Source organism: Drosophila suzukii, chromosome 3 (assembly GCF_043229965.1).
Source record: "Drosophila suzukii chromosome 3, CBGP_Dsuzu_IsoJpt1.0, whole genome shotgun sequence".
NCBI lineage: Eukaryota > Metazoa > Arthropoda > Insecta > Diptera > Drosophilidae > Drosophila > Drosophila suzukii.
In genome coordinates this window covers 25,459,201-25,486,426 of record NC_092082.1, presented here as the reverse complement: position 1 = coordinate 25,486,426, position 27,226 = coordinate 25,459,201, and the positions used below count along the sequence as shown (strand labels likewise).

The 27,226-nt window shown below is 48.5% G+C and overlaps 5 protein-coding genes across 11 annotated transcripts in view; 1 reads left to right on the top strand and 4 right to left on the bottom strand.

The window, feature by feature from the left end:
* Nucleotides 1–27,226, top strand: part of Ten-m (teneurin transmembrane protein Ten-m) — a 346,722-nt gene that overhangs the window by 142,015 nt on the left and 177,481 nt on the right. The gene's annotated exons all lie outside the window — the stretch shown is intronic.
* On the bottom strand, nucleotides 15,601–16,843 carry LOC108007440 (putative phosphatidate phosphatase). Its single transcript, XM_017071101.4, has one exon. It carries the CDS (start codon nucleotides 16,568–16,570, stop codon nucleotides 15,665–15,667), a length of 906 nt encoding a protein of 301 aa, XP_016926590.4. The 5' UTR covers nucleotides 16,571–16,843; the 3' UTR covers nucleotides 15,601–15,664.
* Nucleotides 18,003–27,226, bottom strand: part of LOC108007438 (putative phosphatidate phosphatase) — a 62,373-nt gene continuing 53,149 nt past the window's right edge. Inside the window, exons 1-2 of one of the 2 annotated variants that reach the window (XM_065864136.2) lie at nucleotides 20,661–20,815; nucleotides 18,003–19,633 (exon numbers count right to left, since the gene is read on the bottom strand). In XM_065864136.2, coding sequence (XP_065720208.1) covers nucleotides 18,246–19,259 — 1,014 coding nt within the window. In that variant the 5' untranslated portion in view covers nucleotides 19,260–19,633; nucleotides 20,661–20,815 and the 3' untranslated portion in view covers nucleotides 18,003–18,245. Of the gene's footprint in view, nucleotides 19,634–20,660; nucleotides 20,816–27,226 lie in introns of those variants that run through there. The other variant, XM_017071097.4, reaches the window with a different exon arrangement.
* LOC108007439 (putative phosphatidate phosphatase) lies at nucleotides 21,633–22,728 on the bottom strand. Its single transcript, XM_070995751.1, has one exon. The coding sequence runs from the start codon at nucleotides 22,609–22,611 to the stop codon at nucleotides 21,694–21,696; it is 918 nt and encodes a 305-aa protein (XP_070851852.1). The 5' UTR covers nucleotides 22,612–22,728; the 3' UTR covers nucleotides 21,633–21,693.
* Nucleotides 23,492–24,832, bottom strand: LOC108007424 (putative phosphatidate phosphatase). Its single transcript, XM_036816256.3, has one exon. It carries the CDS (start codon nucleotides 24,645–24,647, stop codon nucleotides 23,631–23,633), a length of 1,017 nt encoding a protein of 338 aa, XP_036672151.1. The 5' UTR covers nucleotides 24,648–24,832; the 3' UTR covers nucleotides 23,492–23,630.

The following is a 27,226-nucleotide window of genomic DNA, read 5'->3' as shown; positions in this document are numbered from 1 at the left end:
TTTGAGTCATTTGTTCGCAAAATTTATAACCTCAGTTTATGTAACACCCTTTCAAAAGGTCTTTTCGTTTTCTTTTTGATTTTAAACTGTAATCGTTAAGCTTCAAAAATACGTAACACATATTAGGTTAGGTATTTAGGTTTGGCGTATAGTTCTGAAAAGTGGAATTAGGCAAACCTGCTCCATAGAATACTCACATTCTTTATATGTAGATAATATAATTTTAAAAAAAGTGTACTCCAAGCTTCGGTCTTCGTCACTAACAATACTGGTTGTTTCAGCATTTTTTTCGGCCAACGGTTCTCAGTCGTTGATTATCTAGCTTAAATGGGCACACGGTGTCCAGGAGGGAAAAGAGGGAGGCGGTGACTTTTGTTGCCCCACGACTTAAGCTAAGTTAATGGATTTTGGGTCATTAGCTGTGGATCCTTAATATTACCTTGGCAGGAGTTTTTTCGAAATGAAATTTTTGTGAACGTCCCTTCTAGTGTGAACAAATTATCAGTACGTCTTGAAGTGGATAATCCTAGCTAACAAGCTGACAACCCCTCCGCCCACAAGTTGTCTCCGCTTCCAATTAAAACCGGAACATCCTCTAGTGCTTTCTCCCATAAGATTCGAATTAAGAAAACCTGTCGCAATATTTTGGTATCCTGAGAATAAATTACCGAAGAACGGATTCCCAAGCCCCGCAAGGACACGCGACTTTCAACGAAATTCGACAAAAGCCAAAACCGTAACAAATCGCATTTAAATTTACCTGCCAAGGGGAAGCAGGAACAGCAATAGAAGTAGATCCGGACGCAGGAGCAACCACCGAAAAGGATGCGATAATTTATAGCGTTTCATTTGCTGGCTCGACCCCTCGCGCCCCTGTAAATTCTAATTTAAATTTCGTAGTGTGCCAGGAGCAGTGCGAATGGACTGGAATCTCAGAGGGGAGGGGATGGCCTGCGAACAATAAAAAATATATTTTTATTTATGTGGCTTAATTTGCCGAGCGTGCAGAACATCCACAGCAACAACTAGCCGTCTACGGCACTGCTGGCTCATTTCGAATTCATTTCCATATCCTAGCAGTCCTTCCTGAATGCGACAAAACACATACACCAAGTGCAATTGCCCCTTGCAAGGATTTTTCAAATGTTTTACACACAAAAATGTTCATTCCCTGCTCTTTGTTGCGTACAATTAGTTTGACAACAACAATAACAGTCGCCGGGAGTGGGTAACTGCAGTCCCATAAAACAAAAGCGAATGACAATTGGAAAAGGACAGCGCCGAGGACGAGGACGAATTCGGGGAGTGTCCTTCCACCGAAAGGTGACTTTTAATGCCTTTTGTGTTGCTGTTGTTGCTGATGTTGCTGTTGTGATTGCTGCTGGTTTGTCGCAACAACAACGAACACGTGTTAACTGGCGAAGGGGTGACAGATTTAACCCTTTAGTCGCAAACCGCCCTGTTCCGCCCGTCACGGCCTCGATTTTGTTTTGTTTTCGCTTTTTATTTTAATAGTGGAAATTATTGCACGCTACAGCGCAGCGAGTGGAAAAGGTAATATTAACAAGCTGGTAAATTGCACTCGTTACTCGGCACTGGGTACTCGTTACTAGGTACTCGCTCCCTTAAGTGCCGGTCCTCCAAGCGGAAAACTCGAATGGCAGTCGCAAAAGTTGAGCTACAGAGCGATGTTTCAGTTTAATTTCCACATGAAGCGCTGTCGTAAATGATTAGAAATGAGTTATTCTAAAGACCCTTCTGTTATTCAACGTTGGAGTTGTCATCTCGTAATCCCATTTCCCTTCTGCCGCTTCTCACTGATTGTTTCGCTTCAACACCAACCGCTTTGTACCAGTCCCCTCAGCCAATTCCCGTGCAGCACCATAACAATTGAAAAACTGTTGTAATAACAGAACTTTTCTAATCAACCTGGTGGACATGGGACAGACGAGGGCTGGCCACTCTGGCCTCTGCCCCACTTCCGCTTCCGCTCGCCCGAGCGGCCAACCTGCCAGCCTGCTGATGCCATGTAAGTTTATTAAAATTATGTCCTGCAGATATTTGCAGACACTCGTCGTGAGAACTCCGGTGCAGTGAATGGATTGGATTGTATCGACATCCAATGAAACGAGCGTTGTGTCGACTAATGTCCAAGATGACAATGGAACCGGAGAGCATTAAAGACCAGGCCGGGCGGGACGGGGCAGTGGAAAAACTGTCGAGGCAAACAAAATGGAAATTCAAATGGGTGCAGCGAAGGAGCTGGGGGAGGACTCGATTGGAAGGGCGGTGGATCAAGGGCGTCAAGCTGACAAATCAAGCAAACTGGGGGTAGGGGATTCGCCTGGCGTGTCCTCCCCCTCCTCTCCGATCAAATGAAAATGCATTTATTTATAAAGCAAATGACAAAAGTCCCAAGTGCCAGGGCCAGGCAGGAGCAACAGGACGTATCCGTATCCGTATCTGGGTCCGCATCGGCGAGGGTATCGCTCGCCATCTCCTCGTGTATCCGTATCGCGTACATGGCACAAATGCAAAACTGCATTTGCGTTCTGCTGTCTAACTAGTTACCTATTGGCAGGACACACACAGCCACCCAGGACAGACCCTCCAGTCTTGTAGCTGTTGGCAATTTTATTGACAACCCAACAGTCGGGTGGGCGGACGTGGACCCCGCCCCCACAAAACCCTTTTTGCACAACCCGCTGCTCCAACTGATGCTGATTCTGGTGCCGGCTGGAGGGTTCGGTTGCATTTTGTGACAATGTTTATTTAGATTTTGCTGCTGCCAATTGCTGACATTGCAATTTCTATTCCTGCCAGGGACAAACACGCACACTCGTAGATAAACACACTCCCAGATGTGCTGCGTGTGCAATGCGCAGCGTTGCATTTCATTATACACTGGCAAAAAACCGTCCTTGATTAGCGCTTGGGACCCACGATTCCGTTGCCCGGGTCTTCCCAGAGAGTGGAATATCCGGCAGGAGCCTGCATACATTTAATATGAATTATTCCTCAGCTTCTCGGATTGCATCTGCTAGTGCATCGCCCCTGCCGTTCCCAGCCGGCTCTTTTCGGCATTGCGGTCGTGTGTGTTGTACTTTTGGCATTTTAATTTCAAATTGTCAATTGGATTTAAGTACATTCGACAGGCTGTTGGCCTGGCTGGCAGAGCTGTGATTGCCTTCATCGCTCCCCCAGCGCAAATTTGTGAAACGAAGCCACAGCTTGAGATGACTTGGCTTTATTGGCGACGTTTGTTGGCCATAAAATTTGATTTTAAAATGTGTCAAGTGTGCTTTAAATGTGACTAAATTTGATTACGCTCTTGTCTGAGTCAGAGCTGTTGATTGCCACACCTCCTCCGAACCTTCTCCTCAGGTGGGATCTATCGATCCCCTCGGGCAGTGTGGGTCAAATAAAGTTAATCATATTTGGCTTGCTAAACTGCTCGCCTCGCATTACGGCGTTCAAATGTTTTGCTAGGCCCGCCAACCGATTGCCAATCAGCGGATGCTGAATCATAATTTTGGGGCTGCACACAGCTCCAATCGATCAGCCGTTTCGAGTAGAGTTTTTCCAGCTGCATTTGAATGGGCGCTTCGATTACTGGTACACTGGTGCCCCTATTGACTGTGCCCCTCTCGATTTTGTTGCAATTACTCGCACCAAATGATTTCAGTATCCATTCATTTGCTGCCTGCATCCCGGTGATAATCGTCTGCTCGTTGGCTGGGGCGTGATGGGGTATTTGCAATTAGTGTCAATTAGCGTGGGTTTTTAGTTATTGCGCCAAGTGTTTATGCAGTTGGTGGGTACACAATGGCCGAGTGAGTGAACGACCTGCTGTTGCTCACTGGTTTCATTTCAATTCCCAGCACATCTTCAGCCCCGAACACACCTGCGCTCAGTTATTTCAGCAATGTTATGATCTGTTCCCAAAATTAATATACCGACCCTGTCCCGGTCAAGTGCAGTCATTATATATGCCAGCAGCATGCTCGCCAGCTGACGCAGGAAGGTTACGAAATCGCATTATAAGGGTTCTGCCAAAATATGCGCACTAGAACGGCTGTTCTCCGAACCCCTAACCCTGCCACTTCACCATTTGCCACGCAATTTGAAAACTTGCAAAAAGGCGATGGCAGGGGACAATAGCGAGGATATTTTGCAAACAAATAATAAAAATCCAATTTTACATTTAATCACGCGCTCAGTCAAACAAAAAGAGGGAACTGAAAAGGGCAGAAGTAAACTTTCGACAACGGCTGCCGAGATGTCGCCCAAAGGACGACGCTCGAGCATCAACCCTCCACGCCGCCTCGCTCGTCCATTCAAGGATCAGGAACCGGGGCTCAAGGTGACTCAAGTATTTTGCTTAATTTATTGCATTTTCCACGCTGAAGTGCGCACAAACTTTCGCACAAGCCCCTGAAAATTAGGCTGCTCAACTCGACAGCGCTGAATGCCGACTCCCGTGTCCTGCATCCTCCTGCATCCCGGGCGACCTGCGTCATTATAAATTTAAAAAGCGTGTTAAAAGGGGTGCAGATCCCAGCCTGCTGCCGCAGGGAGCTTAAGCCCTCCCCACGCAGCTCACAATAAATTTCATTTTTCATCATTGCAATTTCTGCGCGTAATTTTTCGTACATGTCGCACATAATTCATTCCCAGGGCTGCGATGTCGCCTGCGACACATGGATTAACAGCCGTGAAATGCCCTCCTTATGCAGCCCCACCCCTCCAAGGACCTCCTCCCCTGCGCAGAGCGTTGAAAAATTAATCCTGAAGAGCTGTGCGCCTCGCAGCCCTTGGCTGGTTTCACTTTCTCCCCGTCCAAGATTCACTGGGAACTTGCCACTTGTTCTGCATTAGCTGCAGATCGCACAGGAGCAGCTAAGACTTCAATTTGAGGAAGCTTTCCGCGAGCACGACCATTCCAGGACAGCCCCATAGATGTCATCACAGTCCGTGGACTGACTGACTGACGTCACCGAAGGAAATCATGACGCATTTGATAATGACAATGATTGCACAGCTGACGAGTCCACCTCGACTCCTGCCCCAGACGCCTCTCACTTTGATGACAACTGCTTTGGTGGGCCAGCCAAGCGAGAAGGAGTCCCAGTCGGAAGAACCATGTGTGATGACTGTGAATGGAGATGGACAGACTGAGCAGAACGGAGGGCCAGGACGGGAGCGGCATCAGAAGCCAAAGCCAAACGAGACATGGATGTTACTTTTTACTGTCAGTCCCAGTCGCAGTCGTAGTCGGAGTCCCGATTCCCCCACCTCGCCGTCCCAGTGACAGTTGTACAAGAAATACAAATTTGCAAAATAAGCAGAGGGCCAGACCAGACCATTGTGAGATAAATGACGACATGCTAAAGGAAGTGTCAACTGATTGCGCTGAGCTAGGCAGGCGTAAAAAACACGACGACGACTCATCCTCATCCGCATCCCCGTCCTCAACTTCGACCTCGTCTCGACTCCTGCACGTGACGTATACGCCTCGTTGTGCGTGTGATGAACGGACGGATCTGGAAGGCCCGACAATAAAACACAATAAAAGAAATTATGAATAAATAATGCGCAAAGTAGCAATAGCTACAGCACCGACACAAAAACGCCAAAAAATTGAATGCAAAGCGGCGTCATCTGTTTATGATTTATATATTTTTTAATATTTGACTGAGAGACATCCGCACCGTCAGAACCACCCGAAGACGGACGGATAGACAGCCTGGCGACCCTGCTTTTTCCCCCATTTCTGGCGAACCCGACATCTGTTATTCATGCAACGAAAATCATCCCAAACAAAATCAGCTACCATTAGGCGGGCATTTGTTCGCCAATTTCAGATGTGGCTCCGTTCTGCACCGCTCACCTTCCTACTTCCTTTTTACTGCTGTTGCTCTCGCTAAATTTAATTAATTTTCACGCCATTTCCGCAGTGCCCGCCTTGAAAGGATTCGCAAGCCAGGCCAAAAATTCTCATTAGCAGCTGCTCAGTGACAAGAAAAGAAAAGAAGAGCGCTCGAAAGTCGCTCTAATGAAATGTTTGCTCGCCACTCGTGTCACTCGCGCATCCGTTTGTCCAAGCGGAAGAGGGGAGCAGCCGGAAGTGGCGCTGAATGGAGCGCATTCCTGCTTCCGGCCGAAAGCTGCGCCTTGATTAGCCTTAATTAAATTCCACCTGGTTGCTGCAACTGACAATAAACTGGGCTGAGGTGGCCCTAGTCCAGAATCGACGGTTCATAAAGCACCGGGCAGGGTTTTGGGCTCGTACCAATCATTTATTTTATTTGGGGAGCCATTTTTAACTTCTGTAGTAGGAGTCCTCAGTGGTCCTGGAACTTCCGCTTCCCAGGTGTCAAACTTTTATCCATTCAGTACTCCAATTACTCGCTTTTCATTAAAAAAAAGTTCCCTTAAAGTCGGCCAATTGTGTATTATGCTGGGGAGTCATGTTTGGATCTGTGGTCGTCAACTGATCTTGATGATCAGTAGCAATGTAACTAGGACAGACTTTAATACTTCAAAGGACATTCACTCCCTTTGCTGAAACCAATCTGGATTGGCTAGCCTAGGAGCATTGGTGAAGAAAAAGATTAAAGAGATAAAGATTAAAGCTCCAAATATCTGCAATTCTAGTTCAAATTTAGCAAACAGATCCGCTTAAAGATTCCATCCCTGCCAACCAATCCGCAGCTGTTCCTCTTCAAGGGAAGAAAGCGCTAGCCCAAAAATTATGATCTTGAAATTAAATTTTCCGTCTGGTGTTGCCTTTATGGTTTATGAAGTGTTGCAAAAATATCTACAGATATAGCCGCAATAAAAGCGAACCGAGTCAAGACACACAGCGGAGGATGCTGCATCAGCAAATGGAATCCTGGGAGGGTGGAGCTCAAACAGAGGGCGGCTGGAGTTCCGAGGGCTGCCCCCTTGCAGAAGAACATGCAAAAGGATTTTCGTCGATTTTCGAGTGCTGTATCTGTGCTTCTGCCATATGTGCTGCGAGAACTGTTCCGGGGGAGGGGGCTTTCGTCCTGCATAAACATTGGCTCCCCACACTCCTTCGAGTGGCTCGTCGCTGTTGTTTTGCCAGGCTACTTGCGACTTTTTCCCCATTTTCCGCTGGCCATTTGGCACTTCTGCTATTTTGTATTTTCCTCGGCGGCAGTGGCTGTGTTGTAGTGCTCAGCGGCATTTATTGTTTCTGGCGTCAGTTGTTGCACTTTTTTCACTCGCACTGGCACTCGCACATCCATTTCCAGTTCCTCTTTGGCTGGTTCACATCGCGCGTTCTCAGCATTTTTAACAGTTTATTTGGCCGAGGCATAAAACGAGTCCTGGTCCTGGTCCTGGGCCAACTGGCAGCTGAGGAACCGGGCGAGTTGCGAGTTGCGAACTACTCCTATTGATTAAGTGGGCTGGGATTGGAAATCACGCAGTCATAAATTAAACAACTGACAAATCAAATTCCCATCAAATGCGCCGTGTACACAAATGTTTCAAGGGCTAAAACAACACAGCCAGAGAGCAACAATAAATCCGCTCGAAATCCTCAAACAATTACATGCAAAGAATGGCACATGAGTGGGTGGTCGGGCCAAAAAGCACAAAGTGGCCATAAAAAAGCAGGGCAGAAAGGAATCGAAGAGTCAAACTGCAAGCGCAGCAAGGCAAATATCAAAGAATCGTTGCACAATTAACGAAGGAAGGAAGGGTATGGCTGAAAGGACTGAAAAAAGGAAGTTCCGGGGGACGAATCGCCTGTGCGGGTGTATGCCTCGTTTTATGAGATTTTGATATGCGACCCAAGTGTGGGAAAAAGGACGAGAAGGCTAGGATGTTTGTGAGCCACAGGCAGGCAGAAAGAATGCTGGGCAAGGGCTCACCCTGGACGGGGCGAGGCCACAGCCGCAGAAAGTATGCAACAATAATCCGCACCTTTACGCGTGTTCTATCTGCACCTGAACTGAAAAACCCGACTGCCCCGCCCTTTTTGACAGGGGGGCCATTTTTCACTCAGCATAATTTTCGCCGCTCTCGGCATTCATCTTTGACCCATGACCCATCTGCAGAGGCCCCACTTCCCACTGCTCTGCGGCAAATATTTTATATGCGTTGCATTGCTCAGTGAATCCTTGGCCTGCCTTTGGCCAGTTTTATTGCCGTTGCAGATGATGGACATTTGGCGTTTGAGGGGCCTTTCCCCATCCCCATACCCATACCCATCCCCATCCCCATCCACCTCACCCACTTTCCATTCGGCCGCTTTATGCGCCGCCTGCCGAACTGATTGGAAGTCAGCGAATTCTTCGCCATTTTTCCGTTTTTCCTCTTTGGTTTTCCCTGTGTCCAGTCAACGGGCACTTCACTAACAGCTTTGAGTGTCCACACGAAATCGAAGTGGGGACTGGGGAAAAGCGTGTTTGGCATCTTCAACTAGTCGCTTTTCTCTGCCGAATTTCTTGCTCTGCTGATGCAGCAGTGGAGGGAAAACTGCAGAAAAACTGCAGCCGGGCAATACTTCTTCATTTTAGTACTGGGGCGGGACTGCGATGCTGTCTGAACTGTGATTAGACCGTGCATTTCGGCAGGATGCTGCCGCACATATGTATCAAAATAAAGCGATTCAACATCATTATTTTGCGGCTATTGGCCCGAAACTTGTGCAAAATTCAGGCATAAAATGACAGAACAGCGGAGCCCACCGCAACAATATGGACATTTACCGACCATCCGGCCCCACATCAATATAAACTGGGAACCGGCGGCAACCGAAAATGACATTTCAAAGGCAAACCGAAAGCATATTTCGCCTGCAACATTTTCGCGTGCTTTAATGATCATTTTCATGGCACTCCCACCGGGGAGTGGCCATCCGGGCAGTAGGCCGCGGAAAGGGCGCGGTGGTGCACATTATGCATACGGCCGCGACGACACACGGGTCGTATGTGTGATAAAAACCCCCAGAGCGTTTCGAGTGCGGTTAGGCCGGCCTGCCCTCCACGGGGCTGCAGAAGTGCGAGCTGGACTTTCGGGTCTCTGGGCCACAACATCATCTCATTAACAATCAGGCGAAGCGGCGGCAGCCACGAGGACTAGTGCCATCGACATGGTTGCGATTCGCTGTAAGTGTCGGGCACATTTCAAATCAGTTTGCCACGGCCTCCACCGTCCGCCTCCCAACTCCCAGCAACCATTATTTAAATTCAAAAAAGCGATAACGACCGGGTAATGATGAAGTGCAGCACTAACTGCCGCTGGACACTGCAGCAGGGAGACAGGAAAACAGCCAAACAGCGAAACGCGACGGCAGCAACCTGCAACACATCGAACGTTGCAGGCGTTGGCCAAAATTGGTTACGCGTTTTGGTCAACAGACGCCAAAAGTCCCGGGGCGACAGATCCGCAGAAGGGGGCTGCGACCGGGAACTCGTTCGGCCGGTGACGGGGTCACCATGTAGGCATCAACGGTGACGAGCGAAGGGCTAGTTTCCGGCGAAGGGAGCGTGTGAAAATGAGTGGCAAAGTGGTCAAAGAGGGTCCAGCAGAGGGCGTTGGGCCCATTATACCCTTCCCCTGCCTTTGCAGGGTGTTCAAAGGAATCAGTGAACTCCACTGAAATTACAGGCTCTTCCGTAGGTCCAGTCCGCGTCCAGCTCCTCGGTGGGCACATAAAAATGTCTAAAATATGCTCGACAAACGCATCGCCTATCCCCGCGATGGTCCGCCGACGTAATATAAATAACCGACTTAGTGGCCTCGGCCCTCGGCCTCCCTTTCGCAATTTGTTTGCTTTCAGCTCTGAGCCTTTCGGCCAACAGCCAACAGCCAAAAGCCGGTATCCATGGGCCAACCGGCTGATAACGGAGTCGCCTCTGTTGTCCTCGAACACACTGGGCCCAGTCGGTGGTCTGGCCAGTTGCTTTTTATGTGTCATAACCATGGCGGCGGTGGACGGGACTGCAAGCCTAGACATGGAGCAGCCGTGGACGAACATGCGGATCGGGTTAGGGCCTGTTGACAGTGGTGGCGGCCTTTAATGGCAAACAGGAGCTGCAGGACGCGGCGAGAGCAAACAATGCCCGCGCCATCATTGACTGCGTTAATTGCTGTCATTCATTTGAAAAGTCATACGCGAGATTTTCGTACCGGCACGGTCGCAGGACCTCCTTTCGCTCGTCCTTTGCGCCGTTAAAAGTGATGATTATGCGTCCACCCTTTCGCTTTCGCTGGGCGATTGCCGCCAAGTCCTTCTATAAAATTTAACGGGGCCTGCTTTTATGCCTTGCTGGCTTTTTCCTCCGCATGTCATCATCGATGGTCGTGCAGATATTAATCCCCCATGGGCGGGCGGGCCCAAAAACAATGTGCGCTTCACTTTTACTTTTATTCCGGCCCTTTATTGTTATTTGCTTACTTAGACCCGGACCAGGATTGGTACTCGTTTTCCCAATCCCTCGATCCCTTCGAATCCAATTTGGCTTCTAAGCCTTCGACATTTTCGCTGTGGTCGTTTATTGATTTTGCCCCCAACAGATGGAAGCTGAAAAGGATTGGGGCAGGGAAAGTACGATATGTGGCTGTCATTATCCATTGGAGCGTGGCCTGTATCATGACCGTTTAATAAGCATTTTAAAAACATTTATTTTTTCTGGGGTTGCGATTTATAGATGGCAATGCAGCTCCAGACCCTCGGCCCAAAAGAGACCGCATCATCCACTTTGCGCCCCGTACGGGGATAACGTAGCACTTAGCTTTAACGCGGCATAAAACAGGAGTTGCATATTGAAATTTTAATGCAATGCCCTTCTGGCAGAACCCCTCGGTGGAACGGATGCACATACATAAATTCCGCTCGTGCGGTTTTCAAAATGCATTACGGCCAACAGCTTCCTCCGGCTGCTCCTCCGGCATCCCCACACTGACCTCCCTTTTTGAACCCGGCTAAGCTAATCAAGGGCTGAGCCAACAATTTACTTAGCCCGGACCTCCCGAACCGTGATGGGTGGAAGTGGTATCTCCTTCCTCGACTCCTTCCTGCCCCTCCCCGCCGCCGGTGTTTCCATCATATCAGCTACGGCTTTGGCCGTTACTGTGTGAAGCGCCTTACACGCGGAAAAATGTAACTTAAACTTTTGAGAACGAAACAATGAAAAAAAATTTCTAAATTTGTAGATCAAAGGACCTCAATACAAAAACGTATTCGCACGTTGTTGTGTACATAAAAAAAATTAAGAATATATTCAACTAAAGGTTAACTAACTATATAAATAAAATTAGTTCTAAAATTAAGAAGTTTTTGTTCTTGAAAACATCATTTGTTCATTTGTGCTTCGATCAAGAACGTTCGATCTTAAATTCATGTTTCGCTCATGAACTATACGTTCTTGGATCGCGAAAATTTAAACCCTCCGTACTTTCGACTTCCTCAGTGCTTGATTTAACGATATTTTTCTCAGAGTGTACATCCTTTCGCTACGATTCGTTTGGTTTGGTTTGGTCTCGTCTGTCCGCCGCCTCATGCATAAACCAATTTGCTTTGCATAAGCAGGGGGCAGAGGGCAGGGGCTGGAGGAAGTGGAGCGGTTCCCCTAGTGAGACTCTCCAATTGCAGCAATTTTCCGACTTCACTTTATGCATTTATGCGCCTTTGTCTGCGGCCGCTCCTCTTCTTTTTTCCGGCTGTGCTCCCTGTTTTTGTTGCTGCTACTCATCGTCTGCGGCGTCGGGTCATTAATTTGGAAGCGAACACCTCCTGAATCACCTCCGGGGAGCCCCCCCCTTCTCCGACTAGCCAATCAGCCGGAGCGACCCGGCTCGAGTGGTCAGCAGAGCCCGTCCAGGTCCAGGTTCTTAGCGCCATTTCCCCAGTGAGAAATTAGGAAATTGCATTTGCTGGCAAAACGAGTCGGCAGCGACGTAACGGAATTTACGCGATGCACTCCGCCACGGATGCGTCTCGCAGCCCGGACCCGCCGAAGATTTCCCAGGGCCAAACGGGCCTTCGACAGCTGGAAATTGCCAAAATGTAAATTCTCATATGCCCGGCAGGCAGGGCCGGGCATATAAATTTATTGCCCGCATAGGCGAGCAGCACCAGAACCCCAATCACCATCATCATCATCATCGCCCTCGGGATGATCATCGCAGCGGCTGTTCGGAACCCTAAAATATTCATAATCAACGCGGCATTAGCTATGGCGCGTTTTCATTTCGTTTTTGGCTTCTGCGGAGCTCATCAATGAATCAGCATCGGAGCTTGTGGCATAATTGGGGCTATGTTTTAGTTATGAGCTGACTCTCAGTGTGCGGGTGATTCGGCGGAGGTGGGGTAATGGACGCCGCTCTGATTTTAAATCGATACATCTTCAATCGCACATCCCGGACCTGGGCAATGCGCTGCTTCTTGCACCGTCTTGCATCCGGCTTTCCCAGCCGGACGGCGACAATAACAACCATTAAGTGCGGCCAACACGTAACCGGGCAATAAACAAGCGTGACAAATGATGCTGCTAAATGAAAGTTGATTGCCAGTTGACGGCCACACCTGTTTCGACTGCAGTCCAGGACATCCCCGATTCCGTGCAGGACAACAGTCAAAATTGTCAGAGACATCGGAAAGAAAGCACGAACCGGGAAATGGCAGCGAAAAAATCCCAGCATTACGGAAGCCAGCAGTTCTGCTCCTGGTCCGGGCTCAGACCCCGGTCCTGTGCCAGCCCATTAATAATGATGGCGGCGACAAAATGGCCGCCGTTCTGTCCTTTGATGTCACGTGTCGGAGCTGCGTGTGATTTCTAGGACAGGACATCGAATCCGCAGCGCCCTGGACACAAAGGTGGCACAGGGGACAGCCAGTTTGCTCGCCCGCCTTGGTTGACAGTCCCGCTGTTTTCCATTCAAATTGCAATGTTGTCGCGCTGTCACACGAGTTTTCGATGGACAATAAGCATCTCAGAGCATGCCTGTGGAATTAATTTAAACAAATTGAAAAAGAGTGCAACAATGGGAAATGAATTGCTTCCATCAGAATCCCTAAACATTCTATATTAGGAAAACTGATGTGCAGATTTATATGCTAGGGTTGCACTCGATAACTTGATAATTGCGACTAACATCCCTACTTAACATTTAAGAGTTGCCAGACTGGCAACTTTACAACACATGTTACGAGTACCTTCAAATACCACCGAATATGCAACACCTAATAGTTATAAGTGGATATAGTTTTATATAGAGGAGTTATACATATATCAAGTAACTTATCTTCTGCAATACTGTAGCACGCAACTCGTAGATTAAAGCAGTGCCAGGTGGCCGACCTTTAAGCCAGTTTAAGCTGGTGTCGCCCCTTCCATGAAGCCAAGGCCGGTTCCCACCTCCAGCATAGTATTTTGAAACTCCCTCAGGTTGTCAGGGACAGACCGAGCAGTCTAGCCTGTTCTGGCCAACCGTTCCCTAGCCGGGCAGCAAGCAAATTACTAATTGGCAAGCAAAACGCTCCGGTTGTTGTCCAACAAACAACGACAACGACAGAGTCCTCTGGCTGGACTGGCACTGCCAAGGGATGCCATCCGAAGGTGGCACACATGGCACACAAGCTTCATTAACTCAAACTATGCTGCATTTTGCGATTATCAAATTGTCTTTACACACATGAAGCCAACGATTGAAGCAGGGCTGAGCGGAGTGATGGGGTCTTCTGGTCTGGTCCTGGGCTCGGAAGGGAAACACTGATGACTGCTGATGGCAAATAGCAAGTGGAAGAGCTGGGCAGCACCAGGACGAGGACCAGGACCAGGGCGAGGTGCAGGACGGCAACCGCAGAAATATGAAGCGCATGTTGCAGCAACGACAACGGCAGCAGCAGGATGAGTGGAAAATCCCCGAAATGCTTTGGGATATTTTGTTGAGCAAACAGCCATGCAAAAATTCAGCAGAACATCGTTCTCGTTCCCGTTCTGAAAACGACGGAACAGCAGACGGGGCAGATAATGCGGAGTGACAAACTGCCGGACTGGACGGAACCCGGACACCGACTGGCCGCATTATCACACCTGGCGGTGATTAGAGACTCGACGACAGCGGAGCTCTTAAATTTCATGTGCTGCTGCGATTGATAGAAAGTCCGAGCTGATCAAGGGCTTTGATTGATGGCAAAGGTCGGGGAGGGATTAAACCGAGACAGGTCTGGGTCTGTTCCCCCAGACGGCCTGACCATTTGCAATTAGCCTGTCGCACGGAGCACTCCCTCCAGCTGCCTAATGAACTCCCAAGGAACTAAGTTCCAAGTTCCAGCCGGCGTCGGGTAAACAAAACAAAACTTTAGCCGATGCGGATGTGGGTCATTGTTTCGGATTGCAGCTAAACTTGCCTGTTATGCAAATATTTTCCATTTAATTAACGCATGAAAACTAGCTGGCGAGGGTGGAAGCAGGGAAAAGGGCTAGTGCGGCAGGAACTGTCGCTGCAGATTAAAATAAATGGCATAGAAATTTATCATTCGAATCTGGAGGCACACAACAACAAAGGCAGCAGGAGAGCGGCAAAAATAACTTGACACAGTTGCAAAAGTTGGCAAGAAAGTGGAGCTTTGGGTCAGTTTTCCTGTGTATGCGAGCCATAATTAATCATAATAAAAGCTGGAAGGGGGAGGGAACACGGGGCGGAATTAGTCGCAGGGGCGAGGAAAAAATAACCACAATTTCCCAGCATTTTCTTTGCCATTAAAATAAATGAGCCAATTAAGCTGCGGCCCAGGCGCCCTTGCCCCACCTGATGAGCGGTTCGGAGTGGGCCAGGTCGCAAATCCGACCTCGGATTGGGTTGTTCCTGGCTCCAGGTGTTGCGCATCATCATCAGCAAGGAGATTGCTTTGGGTCCTTTTCCCAATTTATGTGCTGGCTGCTGAAATTTATTTATACCTCAAATCAGTTCGGGCCAGACTTGTTGACTGGGGCTAAGTCGTTCGAAAACTCGCTGCTAATGAATCTGAAGGAGCCGCTAATTTTTAGCGCGTTGTCAACACAACAACAAAGCCAATCGCATCATATTTAGGTAGCTTGTTTTGTATTTCCTGCTGTTTTTTCTAGCTACGTCACTCTGGGGAGATAGTTGAGATTTGCTTGAAAGTCGTCTGGGACCTTCACTTCTTACGAAATCTATTTTTGTACCCCGCCAAACAAGCCGATAAAAATCCCCGGGAAGAACATAAACACCCATCCACCATACAGAGTACCTCTGAAAGTAAGTGCAAGTCACTCCATCCAAATATTGACATAGTCTAAACAGGTAGCCATAAAATAAAACACATACTCTCCGGTATAGCGAGTAAATACTAGATTTGAAGAAGGTTGAACAAAAGAATTTAAATTGCATTGGATTTGAGAAAACCGCAGGTTGTAGTGAAAAAAGTATGTTGATTAGCTAAGCTAATCACTGTTTTTCTGTTACTTAACTCAGTCGATCAACCGCTTGATTGATCTCGCTGTTTCCAGTTTCCACCGACTCGGCACGAGATGCGCATTAATTGATCGGGGTTTGAACAGCTGCCCCTCCAACCGCAAGAACAACTGCTGAGGCTCCCTTGTCACTAACTTTATTGTCAACCTTAAACTAACAGCACTGCAGTGCCAGAGGGCACCGACTAATTAGAGCTCTGGCACGAAACCAGACACAAGTCATGCGGCATCTGCTGGACACCCTTGGCTGCGCCGCCCTCGGCCACCGCAGCCTCCTGCTTCACACTCGCCTGCGCATCCTGGTACCTCCTTCGCTGCTCCTCCAGCGCGGCAGCCCGGATGACCGCAAAGGCGGTGCCGGCCCCCAGCAGCGATCCGGCCGCAACATCCGACCAGTGGTGCTTGTAGTCCATGACCCGGCTGAGGGCCACGAACCAGGCCAGGCACACGCAGGCCAGCTGGAGCACGGGGCCCAGCAGGGATCCTGGCAGGGGCCAGCGGCGGTGTCGCAGGAGCAGCGCCACGAAGACCAGGCCGTAGAAGGCCATGGCGGAGTGGCCGCTGGGGAAGGACACGCGGACGTCTCGGATCATCTCCTCGCTGGCTCCGGACAGATCGGGCCGGCAGTCGTAGTCCGTCTGGTATTTCAGGACTCCGCGGAGCGCCTCATCGGAGCAGCTGCTCCCGTCTGGGAACTGTGGGCTGCACACTTCGAAAAAGTGGGGCCTCAGTCGGCCGATAGTGTGCTTGCCAATGCTCTTGAGAAGGTCGTTGAAAGCGTAGCCGTAGAGGAACCATCGCGTCGTGTTGAACACCCGCCAGTAGGACGTGTCCGCCCGGTAGCAGAGGAAGCTCTCCAGGACGACCAGGCCGATCAGCGGGAGGAACAGGCCCAGCCAGTGTAGCAGGGCGGGGCTCACGGTGTTCTCGTGGTATGGGTACATCAAGGACTCGTCGTCGCAGAAGAAGCCGCGCTTCGTGGGCGGCCCCCAGAAGCGGGCGAAGTTCTCCACCAGGACGAGCACCAGGCCCAGCAGGACAATGTCCACCAGCAGGCGGAGAGGCGGCCGGAAGCTTAGACTGAAACTCATCTCGGGTTCTAGATTCCGAATTGCGTGCGATCGATACAACAGCCCACTAGTCACTGATCTGCGGCTCGGGTCGAAGTCGGACAACAGCCCCCAGCAATCTGGGCTCTGGCCCACTCGACGCGGATTATTAATAAACAATTCTTATTGTTGTCACTGATTGTATTATTAGACTGCAGCCGAAAGGGGCTCGGGCTGACGTAGACAGTACTGTCCGTCGGGAGGAAGCCCCGGGTCGAAAAACAAAGTCCCCATCCACCCAATGCGTCCATCTAGCTGTTCTGCGGGCAATCGCCCTGTTGCCACGCACGTGCTGGCGCTATTATCGATGCGATTTCCCCGTCTGGCCCTGAAATGGTCGGCGGCAAAACACGCGAGTTGCTGTTTACTACGGATTCCAGATCTCATGCTTACGTAGCCCGAAGCTCTAGAATGCCCCTGAAAAGCTTTCGAAAAGCTCAAACAGTGCTCTCCAGCGCTCTCTTCCAATTTTATTAATTGGTGGGTCAGGGGTCCCCCAAAATCAGATTAGCATCGCTTGATTCACGATCTAGGTTCACCAATTGAATGAATTCTACGAGAAGTGGCGTCTTCTCACGATCATCGCAGACGAATTTCGGGAGAAGCCGACCTCTTGCTGCTGCGCACCTCTGACGCAGCACAATATCAAAAAATCGAGGATGAATCATGGCCAGCAGACATTCCAACCGACTCCAGTAGCCAGGGCAGCCAGGTATGTCAACACTGAGCGAAAATCGGAGTCAGTTGAATGCTCCCCAGCTAGAATTATACATTCGTGTTCATAAAAATAGTATCATCGCATGTTTTAGCTATTTATTTTTTAACTCAAGGAATTATTCATCAGTTTGTAGAATATCGAAAATAGAAAACCCCATCATACTATTGTTCACTGGTTGGTCATTTTCGAAATAAATATGGTTTATCGACAATTAATAAAAATAAAACGTTCATGAGTAACGTATTTTCCGGGAAGCTTTGAATAAGTAAGTTTTTTTTATAAATAATTTAGTACTATGAATTGTGTAATTACAATTATTTCTCACGCTGTTTTGAAAAGAATAAATGTAAAAGAAATACTGACCGATAAAAACAAGCAATGTTTTGGATAAAAATATTTCATAATTGAATTTAAATTTTAAATTAAATTAATTTTTTAAGTTAAACATTTTGAAAGCTAACAAAACATTTGCATTTTTTACCAAGAATTTTGGTAATATTATTTTTCGTCGGATCAAAACAAATCGTCAAAAAGGTTGCTTTTAATGAAAAAGGTTGAAAAGGTGTTGCAGACTCACAACTGCTGGTGATCGTCAAAGTGTGACATTGAAATGTGAAATTTCCGCAAACAAGTAGTAATGAGTACAGATAAGCGAGTACGCAAACAATGGATTGGGTTAAAATAACACAGTGGGAGTATGCGTTATATTCGTTATAATTATTTATTTTACTGGTACCAATTAAATACACAAATAATACGGTGACTTATACGTAAGATGGGATTGCGGATACAGACTCATACGAACTATACAAATGGGTGATTCCTAACTGTAATGCTCTATAACGAGGTTTGGATACTACAGATTCAACTCGGGGTACATCTATACTTTATTGCTACCTTTGGAATGTTTCGAATTTACATGACTGCGAGGGTTCGACCCTAAACCTTCGAGCAGTACTGATCCTCGTTGAAGCTGCTGTTCGCGGAGTAGGGCGGCGGCGTGGTGGGGCACACCTCCTCCTGCAGCGTGGCCGCCGTGTTCTCCCTCCGCAGACCCCTCGTCAGGATGCTGTCCACCCCCTCGTCGAACATCCTGGCTATGAAGCGGGCGGTAATCAGGGCGCCGGCCACGCCCAGGAGCGAACCGGAGAGGACGTCGGACCAGTGGTGCCAGTGGTCCATCACGCGGCTGAGGGCCGTGTACCAGGCCACCATAACCAGCGCGAACTGCACGAAGTGGCGGCTCAGCTTCGATCCCCGCCAGGTGATCTTCCGCTGCAGGTAGAGCGCCACGTAGACCATGGCGTAGAAGGCCAGGCTGGAGTGCCCGCTGGGGAAGCTGAGCCTGCCCTGGCGCACATCCTCCACGGTGAAGCCCTCGCCGACGCACTCGTAGTTCTCCACATAGCGGTGCAGATTGACCGGGTCGGAGCACAGGCTTCCATCCGACAGCTGCGGCTGGCAAACGGCCAGGAAGTGCGGCCTCAGGCGGCCGATGGTGTACTTGCCCACCTCGGTGGCGTCGAAGGTGAGCAGCAGGCCGAAGCAGAAGTAGGTTGACTGGCGGGCCAACTCAACGTACCAGGTGGACACCCGCCAGCCCAGCAGCTCCACGGTGGCCGAGATGTCCCCTGCCCTCAGGTGGCTCACGTACTCCACCACCACGAAGACCACGGCCGGCAGGAGGCCCACGATCAGGCCGAGCATGACGGGTGTGACGGTGTTGTCGTGGAACGGGTAGCTGATGCTCTCGTCGTCGCAGAAGAAGCCTCGCCGCACCGGATCCACTGCGAACTCGTACACGCAGATGGGGATGACAAGTATCACCACCACCAGGAGCTCCATGAGCAGGCGCCGCGGCAGTCGGCGGTCGGACGGCGCTCCTCCAGCGGAGGCGGATTCGGAGGCCGGCATGGAGACGGCTACGGGCTGATCTTGGGTCGCGTCGCGCATTTCGCTGGCTTTAATTAGTTAATATTCCAAATGGCCTTTATGGTCGCTGGTAATTAGCTTTTTAGGTTTTCGTTTCGATTCGTTTGGTTTCTACCCGTCGCGTTCGCTCGTGGCGTCGGGTTCGTTGTCAGTGGCTGACTGAGTCGGCGTCGTTTGGGTAACGATCTTTTAATTTAACGCTCATTCAATAGGCGGGCCTCTCCCGGCATTGTTTTTAGCTCCCCGACGCTCTGCTCACTCAACTTATTTTGAAACTCTGCGCGCCACAGCAATTTGTTTATGGCCTAGTTTATGATCTGTTATTATCCGTCTGCGAGGATCTTCGTATAGTTGCAGTTATTCACTTGTCCAGATTAGACAAGAGCCATCAGCCACTGAAATAAGAATAGGATCGGTTAAAACTGCGAACTTGAAAGATGCACAAGGTAATGAAGATCAGAACACAGATACATAATGCCCAGATATATTATTCAAATATAAGGAACCCATATGTTACGTATCATTTTTCGCAGTGCAGCTGCTCAAACAAGCTCAAGATCACTTTGATAAGATAAATTAGAGAGTGAATGATAGTGGCGAAAGCTTCTTTAGTGCCATATCATTGCAATTCAGCGCTTTTGCGATTACTCAGTTCCCCAGCCGGTGTCTTCTAGAGATCTAAAAAGCGTTTGATAAGGCGTACAGGAGCGGGAAGCATCGATAAGACCGGGTCAACAAGCTGGGGCAGTGACTCACAGGTTACTCATTAAATGGCATACTATTGTTCTAGGGCAGCCAGCCGTCGAATAGGCGCGTCTTCACGCGCAAGATTTGCATTATCGGGACCGCAGAATTGCAGCTCTGCTTGGGCGGAGATCCACAGTATAGCTCTCGCTAATCTCTCGCCAAGAATGGCCCCCATTGTGGCCCCCTCTCTTTCCGAGTCTCTGATCTGCATGACATCCCTGAAGTGGGAGTTTCTTCCGAACATGTGCACAAAGTTTAACTGTCAATTACATTAAAAAATGGAAACAAGTCACAGTGGGCACCAAATCAACCCCAGAGCCGCTGTCTTAGCTTCGGACACACTCACTCGCTTTGATATTTGTATTCACAGACGCATTCATAGTGGGTCGTCAAATGGCGCGACCTTTAATTGAATGAATAAGCGACATTTGATTGAATTAAGGCGGCCTGCCTCTGCGAGTATGTATCTCTGGCCCTCCCTCGACTCCACATCCCTTACACAGCATATTTATACGAACTGAATGCTGGACTTTGTGGACCCTTCACATTCAAAAGAGTGCTCCCTGGCGCTTATTCGGCGCTATTTATTTTACCAGGCCCTAAAGTTATTTAAAAGAGCCCTGTGAACTTTGAGCTTGCTAGGTGCATCAGGTTTGAGAGGTCCAACTAACTCACATTTAATGGGTTCTTTACGATGGCTTTATGGTTTTATGTCATCACGTTTCTGTTTTTATTTCGACTATCGCGTACCGAGCCGTGTAATTAAATAATTGTCCACCTGTATGGCAATTTGCTTGTTGAACACCTCTGGCTACCGACTTTCGGAACCCGTTCTAACCCGATCCGTAAACTTTCAAGCGCCGCTTCGCGATCGCGACTGAATGAAACCAAACAACTTTGTAAACAAATCTATAGAGCTGTTCTTATACCGGCGATTATAAGGTAGAGAGAGAGGGACCAAACTTACTTGGGCAGAGAGACAGAGTGCGTCTGTGGACGGTGGTCAGCTCCCATATTATAAAGTGGCGATCCCAAACCACTTGTTGAGTGGATCGTAAGCGATCAATGGTTTGGAACGCTGCTAACCCAAAATTATGTTCTGCTGTCGGCTATCAGCAGTAGTTGCGCTTCAAAGCTTTCAGATCGATTGGGGTAGGTTGGATCTTAAAAATGATTAATAAATATGTATATGTGTAGCATCGAATTAAAAGTTTGCTATTTATAGATCCATTTTCGACTTGGAATTTAAAAGAAGAAGAATCAGGATTACTAAAGCAGTCAATCATGCTATGCCCGTATGTCCAGGAGCATAACCAAACTCTATAGAATCTTGATATTTCACATGCTTATTCTAGCTACGCAGAAAATTAGTGCCAGCAGTTAGATAAAAAACCGTCTTTCGTTACACGACTTGTTTTGTTTTTAATGACTATCCCTCGCAAAGAAGTTGTTCCCAGCTTAGGTTGCACACGTTTAATTGAACGATATGGTGTCGTTGTAGTTTTCCTCGGTAACAAAGTGTTCTTTTTTATGTAATATGGACACATCGGATCGAAATCGGATCCGGATCAACCCAATGAGCTAGAGTAGGGGGAGTATAGTCGCCTTACTTGAACCCTTCCACGCAGTACATTAAGCAGAAACAGGTTCTGTTCATAAATTAAAAGCTTTTTATTACCATAGCTAAATCTAGTAAACCCATCATATATTAGTAGCCGTAAGTGGCTCTGTTGTAGTACCCCGCATAGCCGTAGATCTGCTCGTTTCTTGGCCACTGTCGGCGTTTCACCCGCACCTCCACGAAAATGTGGGCCACAAACACGGTGGCGAAGAGGGCTATTAGCCCACCGAGAGCAGCGCCCGCCGCCACGTCCGTCAAGTGGTTCTGGTAGGTGGAGATGCGTTCCCAGGAAACCACCAAGGCCACCGAGCCACAGGCCAGTTGCAGGGTGGCTCGAATCAATCGCAGCCAGGGGGCGAAGAGCCTGGCCTGCGCGTAGAAGATCAGGAAGCCCATGGCGTAGCAGGTTGTGGCCACAAATCCGCTGGGGAAGGAGTGGCGCACGAGGGCGAGCAGGTCCTGCGAGGCGGCGAACTCCGTGCAGCTGAAGTCCTCGAGGTAGAGGGTGGAGTTCTCCGCGGAAAGGTCGGAGCAGCTCTCCCCACCCTGCTCACCCCACGTGGGCTGGCAGACGTCGAAGAAGTAGGGCCTCAGCCGGCCCGTCGAGTGCTTGGTCAACCGTATGGCCAACAAGGTCAGACCCAGTCCAAACAGGTACACTCCCACGGACTTGTAGCACTCGCTGATAAAGCTGGGGATGCGGACACCCACGAAGACGAAGCGCTGCTTCAGCTCCGTGGAACTGGGCACCACGGCGGCCCGGAGCATCTCCACCACGAGCACAAAGGCCGCCGGCAGGGCCACCACTGCGATCGTCAGGTGGACCTTGGTCAGCCAGGGCTGGCGATAGGGATACTTGAGGCTGGCATCGCTGCAGTGGAACCCCCGCTGGGCCGTGGCCAACTGCTGGGGCAGCACCACAAGAGCGACTCCATAGATCCCCAGGAGGATCAGGAAATCAATGACGAGCCGAGTAAGCAAGCGCGTGTTCGGATTGCCGCACATTTTCACACTGAAGAATGGGCGGACCGAAGCTGTCGGATTCTTCCGACCTGGTTCGAGTTCATTTGCATTTCCATCAGTCTAGCCGTGTTGGAGGTTACTGCCACACAAACTTGTTTCACAAACCTTTGTTTTGCTTTTCCATCTGATCAGGCCGCGGGTCTCTCCAGCTTATCGATCGGTTAAATATGCTAAGGCCCCAATAATTTATTCTACAATCAAACAAAAATTTGATACATGTTAAATTGTATTTCCCTTTATCAAGATCCGAAAAGGGAGTTTCAAGAAAACAATGTTGGGAATATTAAAGTTGTTTTGGTTAGATTTTGATTTCTATTTGTAAATTTTAAAGCAACAGATCTTGACATATCGTTTTTATTTCTTTACATTCTTTTAATTCTTTCCAATTACAATTTTTCTACTCAAAAGCATTTGTTTCAAATAACTTTCTCAAATAAAATAAGAAACTTTTTTTGAGTGTAATTTCTAGGTCTGGCACCTATCAAGCTCTTTGTTCCACTTAGGCAGGTGTTTTTTGCGCGCCCTAAACTTGTAGTTTTTCTGGACAAAAGCAGGGCTAACTGTAAATATCTGCAACCTATATGAGTTTGAATTGTATTATATCCTAGAATAAGTCTGTTGTAAAACCATCGGAATGTGCTGAATACCTTGTAATCAAAGCCCTTCTGTTCTTCTTCTCTTTGCAGGTAAGCCCGGACTTTGGATTCTAAAAATGTATTGCTAGCTGCAAGGTTTTTGGTCACGACTTTCGAAAGTATCAGTAGTTCTGCCTCATTCGCCAGTCGATAAAACACTTTCTACTCCACCGATCCACTCAGCGAATCTTCGATGCGCCATTCTACCGACTGAAACGAGCTTCGTGTTCGTATCGTACTTGAATATTTATTTCGCTAGAATACAGACAACAAAACAGGGATTCCGTGCAAGTCTTTGTTTGTGAATTTGTGAATGCTTGTGGGGTTCTCTAAGCTACAATTTGCTAATGGAATCCGGCAGTTGGCTCAGGGCACGTAGCCGTAGTTGTGATAGGTCTGGGCGTACTGCGCCTGCGCCTGTGCCGGATGGGCCGCCAGATAGGGCAGCGTTCCGAAGGTGTAGGCCGGCAGGGCGGGCGGCTGTGCCGCTCCAGCGGTGGATCCCCCCGCTTGGGACTTGGCGGAGCTCTTGGGCGACACCTGTGGCTTGCGCAGCGTGTTGGCCGAGTAGCCGGCCTTGGGCCACCGCCGGCCGACGAACAAGTCGGCCACGTAGGCGGTAGTGAGCCAGGCGAACACCGCGCCCAACGCCGCCCCCGCCAGGACGTCGCTCCAGTGGTGGTGGTAGTCGGTGATCCGCGTCAGCGAGACGTACCAGCCGAACATCACGAAGAGGAACTGCAGCAGGTGCTTCAGCAGCTTGGAGACCCTCGTGCTCAGCGCCGCCTGGAGGTAGATGGCCAGGTAGAGCATCGCGTACATCGCCAAGCTGGCGTGGCCGCTGGGGAAGGACTGGTTGAGCTGCTTGAACTGGAAGTCGGACATGTTGGCGTTGCTGCACGTGAAGCTGTCGATGTAGCGACCCAGGTTCTGGGCGTCCTGGCAACCACTCCCGTCGGGCAGCATGGGCTGGCACACGGCGTAGAAGTGCGGTCGCAGGCGACCGATGCACAGCTTCGAGAGCATCGTGGTGAACGTGACCATGGCCAGGCCGTACAGGTAGAAGATGGCCTGCCGGTACAGGTGGCCCAGTCGATGGCCGATCCGGCAGCCGTCCGCCCGACCCTTGCCGCCCGCCTCCGGCAGCTGCTTGAACAGCTCCACCACCGCGATCACGGCGGTGGGCACGCCCAGCGCGATGGCGATGATCAGTTCGTGGCCAATGGTGCCTTCGCGGTACGGATAGCTGAGGGACTCGTCGCCGCAGAAGAAGCCCCGCCGGAAGGGACGTACCAGCTTGTGGAGCAGCAGACTGGCCACGCTGAGGGCCGCCCAGATCAGCAGGTCGCAGAGCCCGCGGGCCAGCTTCGAGTACTTGGACATGGCTGAGATTCACGTACCGCCGCACGAGCAACAGATCGACTCGACCGGCTGACAATCCGCGCTTAACTAAGCCAGCGAAGCTGCTGAGTCGCCCAACCTGGCCGTGATTCGGGGCCTCTCTCTCGAAGCGCTTTGCGGTCCGTCAGCCATACGATGGTGCGTGAGTCCCCTGGCACAGCTGTTGTTATTGCTGGTGTTGCTGGGGCAACTGTGGAGCTCCCCATCCGCCTCATCCGCCGACATGCCATAAACATTTGTTGTTTGTTTGCTTTTTATTAATTACCAGCGAGTCAAGTTTCCATTGCGCCGGCAGAACGATAAAACATTCGGCTAATTGGCAGACAAAGGCCAATCAAAGCCTAGGTGGGTTGCGAAAATTCTCGCGGTGCAGTGCCGGGGCCAGAAATGCAAACTCCTTAAGCACTCGCATTTCACATACCATATGCAAACGTGAGCACTCATATTTCATCTATAATCGGCGAAAAAATAAACAGATCTCGAGATGCAACACCCACCTCGCACTCTATTGTTTGCAGATTGGGAAACGGGTTTCACTTATTGCTCATGGGCCAGGAGAAAACAGATAAGACTCCGCCAGAAGAGAGGCGGAAGATGCAAACTGGTTTCTGCGGAGAGAGTCTTCGGTTCTCGCCTTTCGCTGCAGATCGTGCACTTTTCGGTGCGTGTGCATAATTTCCTAGTGGGCAGCAAGTGGAACCGACACAAGAAAGGCTGAAAAACCCACTGGACCCCCACTGGATGGGCACCACTCAAGTGTGGTAATTTGGGCTTGCCGCTGGTTAATTGCTCGGATGAGTATGAGTCGCCCATCGATTTGAGCTGAGCGCTGGGAATTTTCACTTTTAGGCATTTCTCGGCCAGTGATTCACTCCGTGGCTTCGATCGCACCACAGCAGAATGTTCAGTGGCTCGGTGGCGCACTGCAGGTGATTCCACACCTGTTCTATGACGTCGCCCAGTCGGATGTGCATTCTTCGGGTTGGCTTGACGCTTCTTTATTGTGACGTTCGCCTAAGAGCTTAAAGCTTTAGCTCTGCTCGATCGACGATTGCCGAATGGAAACCGGCTTGCTTTGAGATTTCAGATTCTTTCCGCTGTTTATTTTTATGGGATTGCTAATTGAAACGGCCAGCGGACAGGGCTGGAGCGGGCTAAAAGCGGGCTTAGAGCGGGCGACGCGGCTCGTTAGCTTGTAAAATTAACATCGAGCTTAGACCATAATTCGGTGTTTATTAAAAATTGATTTTTTTATTTGTCTGTTAATTTAGTCATTATGATAATGTATTTTGTATGCGCACACTTAAGCTTAACGACTTTAAATCCGAAGAGTTTGTCAATTGATTTTAGTGATTGCCAAGTTTAAATGTTAACATTGCATTTTTACAACTTTCAGAGACTATATTTGATTTAGAAGTATTAAATATTTGTAATTCCTCTAAGCGCTTGCTGTTTTTCCAGTCGTCCACAAAGATCGTTTTGATCGTTTTGATTTTCTCAATGGAAATCCTTTTATATTGTTTTAAAATTTTTTTTTATCAACACTAAATATGTTTCATAAGTTGAATTGTTACACCCTTAAGAGGAATACCTTTGTACCCCATTCTTGATCAGCATAACTAGATGAGTCGATCTAGCGCTCTCCATCTGTCCGTCCGTTTTTCCGATTTTACGCGAACTAGTCTCAGTTTTAAGCTATCGAGATGAAACTTTCCCAAAAGTCTCATTTCTATTGCAGTTCAGGGACCGAAAATAACAGTAAATTTTTTATTTTTGATCGAAAAAATTAAACATTTTGAATAACACAACATATTGGAGAAAAATTAAGAAAATCATTTTAATGTGGCCTAAAATTTTTCGAAATGAGCATGAAGTGACTGTAATAGTCTGACTTTTATGTAAAAAATATTAAAGTCTTAAAATAAAAGTTAAGTTTTACTAAAAAATAAAAATTTTTCCGTAACTTTTTTTTAGTGACTTTTTAATAAAATTAACTACTATTTTTAGACTGAAAAAAATTCTAAATAACTGTTATGAGAAGTCTTTTATTTAATGATCCAAAATAAATATACTTTATGACTTATAATTAAAAGGTTATGAATAACGATTAAGGAATGACATTTAATAAAATAGGTTAAATGTTACGGTTCCTGTTGCAACAGACGCCACAGTCACTAAATTGATAAAAAAAATTCCACACTTTCAAAGTTTTCCGAGTTGTAGCTCACAATATACTTAATGTAGACTATTCATTTATTCGGCCAAAGTCAAGTGTTAGTTATAAGCTAAAACATATATGTCTTACCTAAGTTGGTAAGGCGCAACTCGTAAATTATATAATAACACGGAGATACCCATACTTACAAAAAATCGTTAGAAAACATATCCATTTAAAATTTGTAGTACTTTTTTTGTGATCTAGGAGTCCAAATCCACCAGGAACTACCATCATCCTTCTTGGGGCAGTTTTAAAATATTGTTTTGTAAACTAGTGTTATTAGTTAGTTTTATAAAATCCGGAAAGCCCTTTATATATATATATAAAAACTTCGGCTTACCAA

Coding starts and splice junctions, on each gene's coding strand:
- LOC108007440 (XM_017071101.4), bottom strand. CDS start 16,570: ATGAGTTTCAGTCTAAGCTTCCGGCCGCCTCTCCGCCTGCTGGTGGAC.
- LOC108007439 (XM_070995751.1), bottom strand. CDS start 22,611: ATGTGCGGCAATCCGAACACGCGCTTGCTTACTCGGCTCGTCATTGAT.
- LOC108007424 (XM_036816256.3), bottom strand. CDS start 24,647: ATGTCCAAGTACTCGAAGCTGGCCCGCGGGCTCTGCGACCTGCTGATC.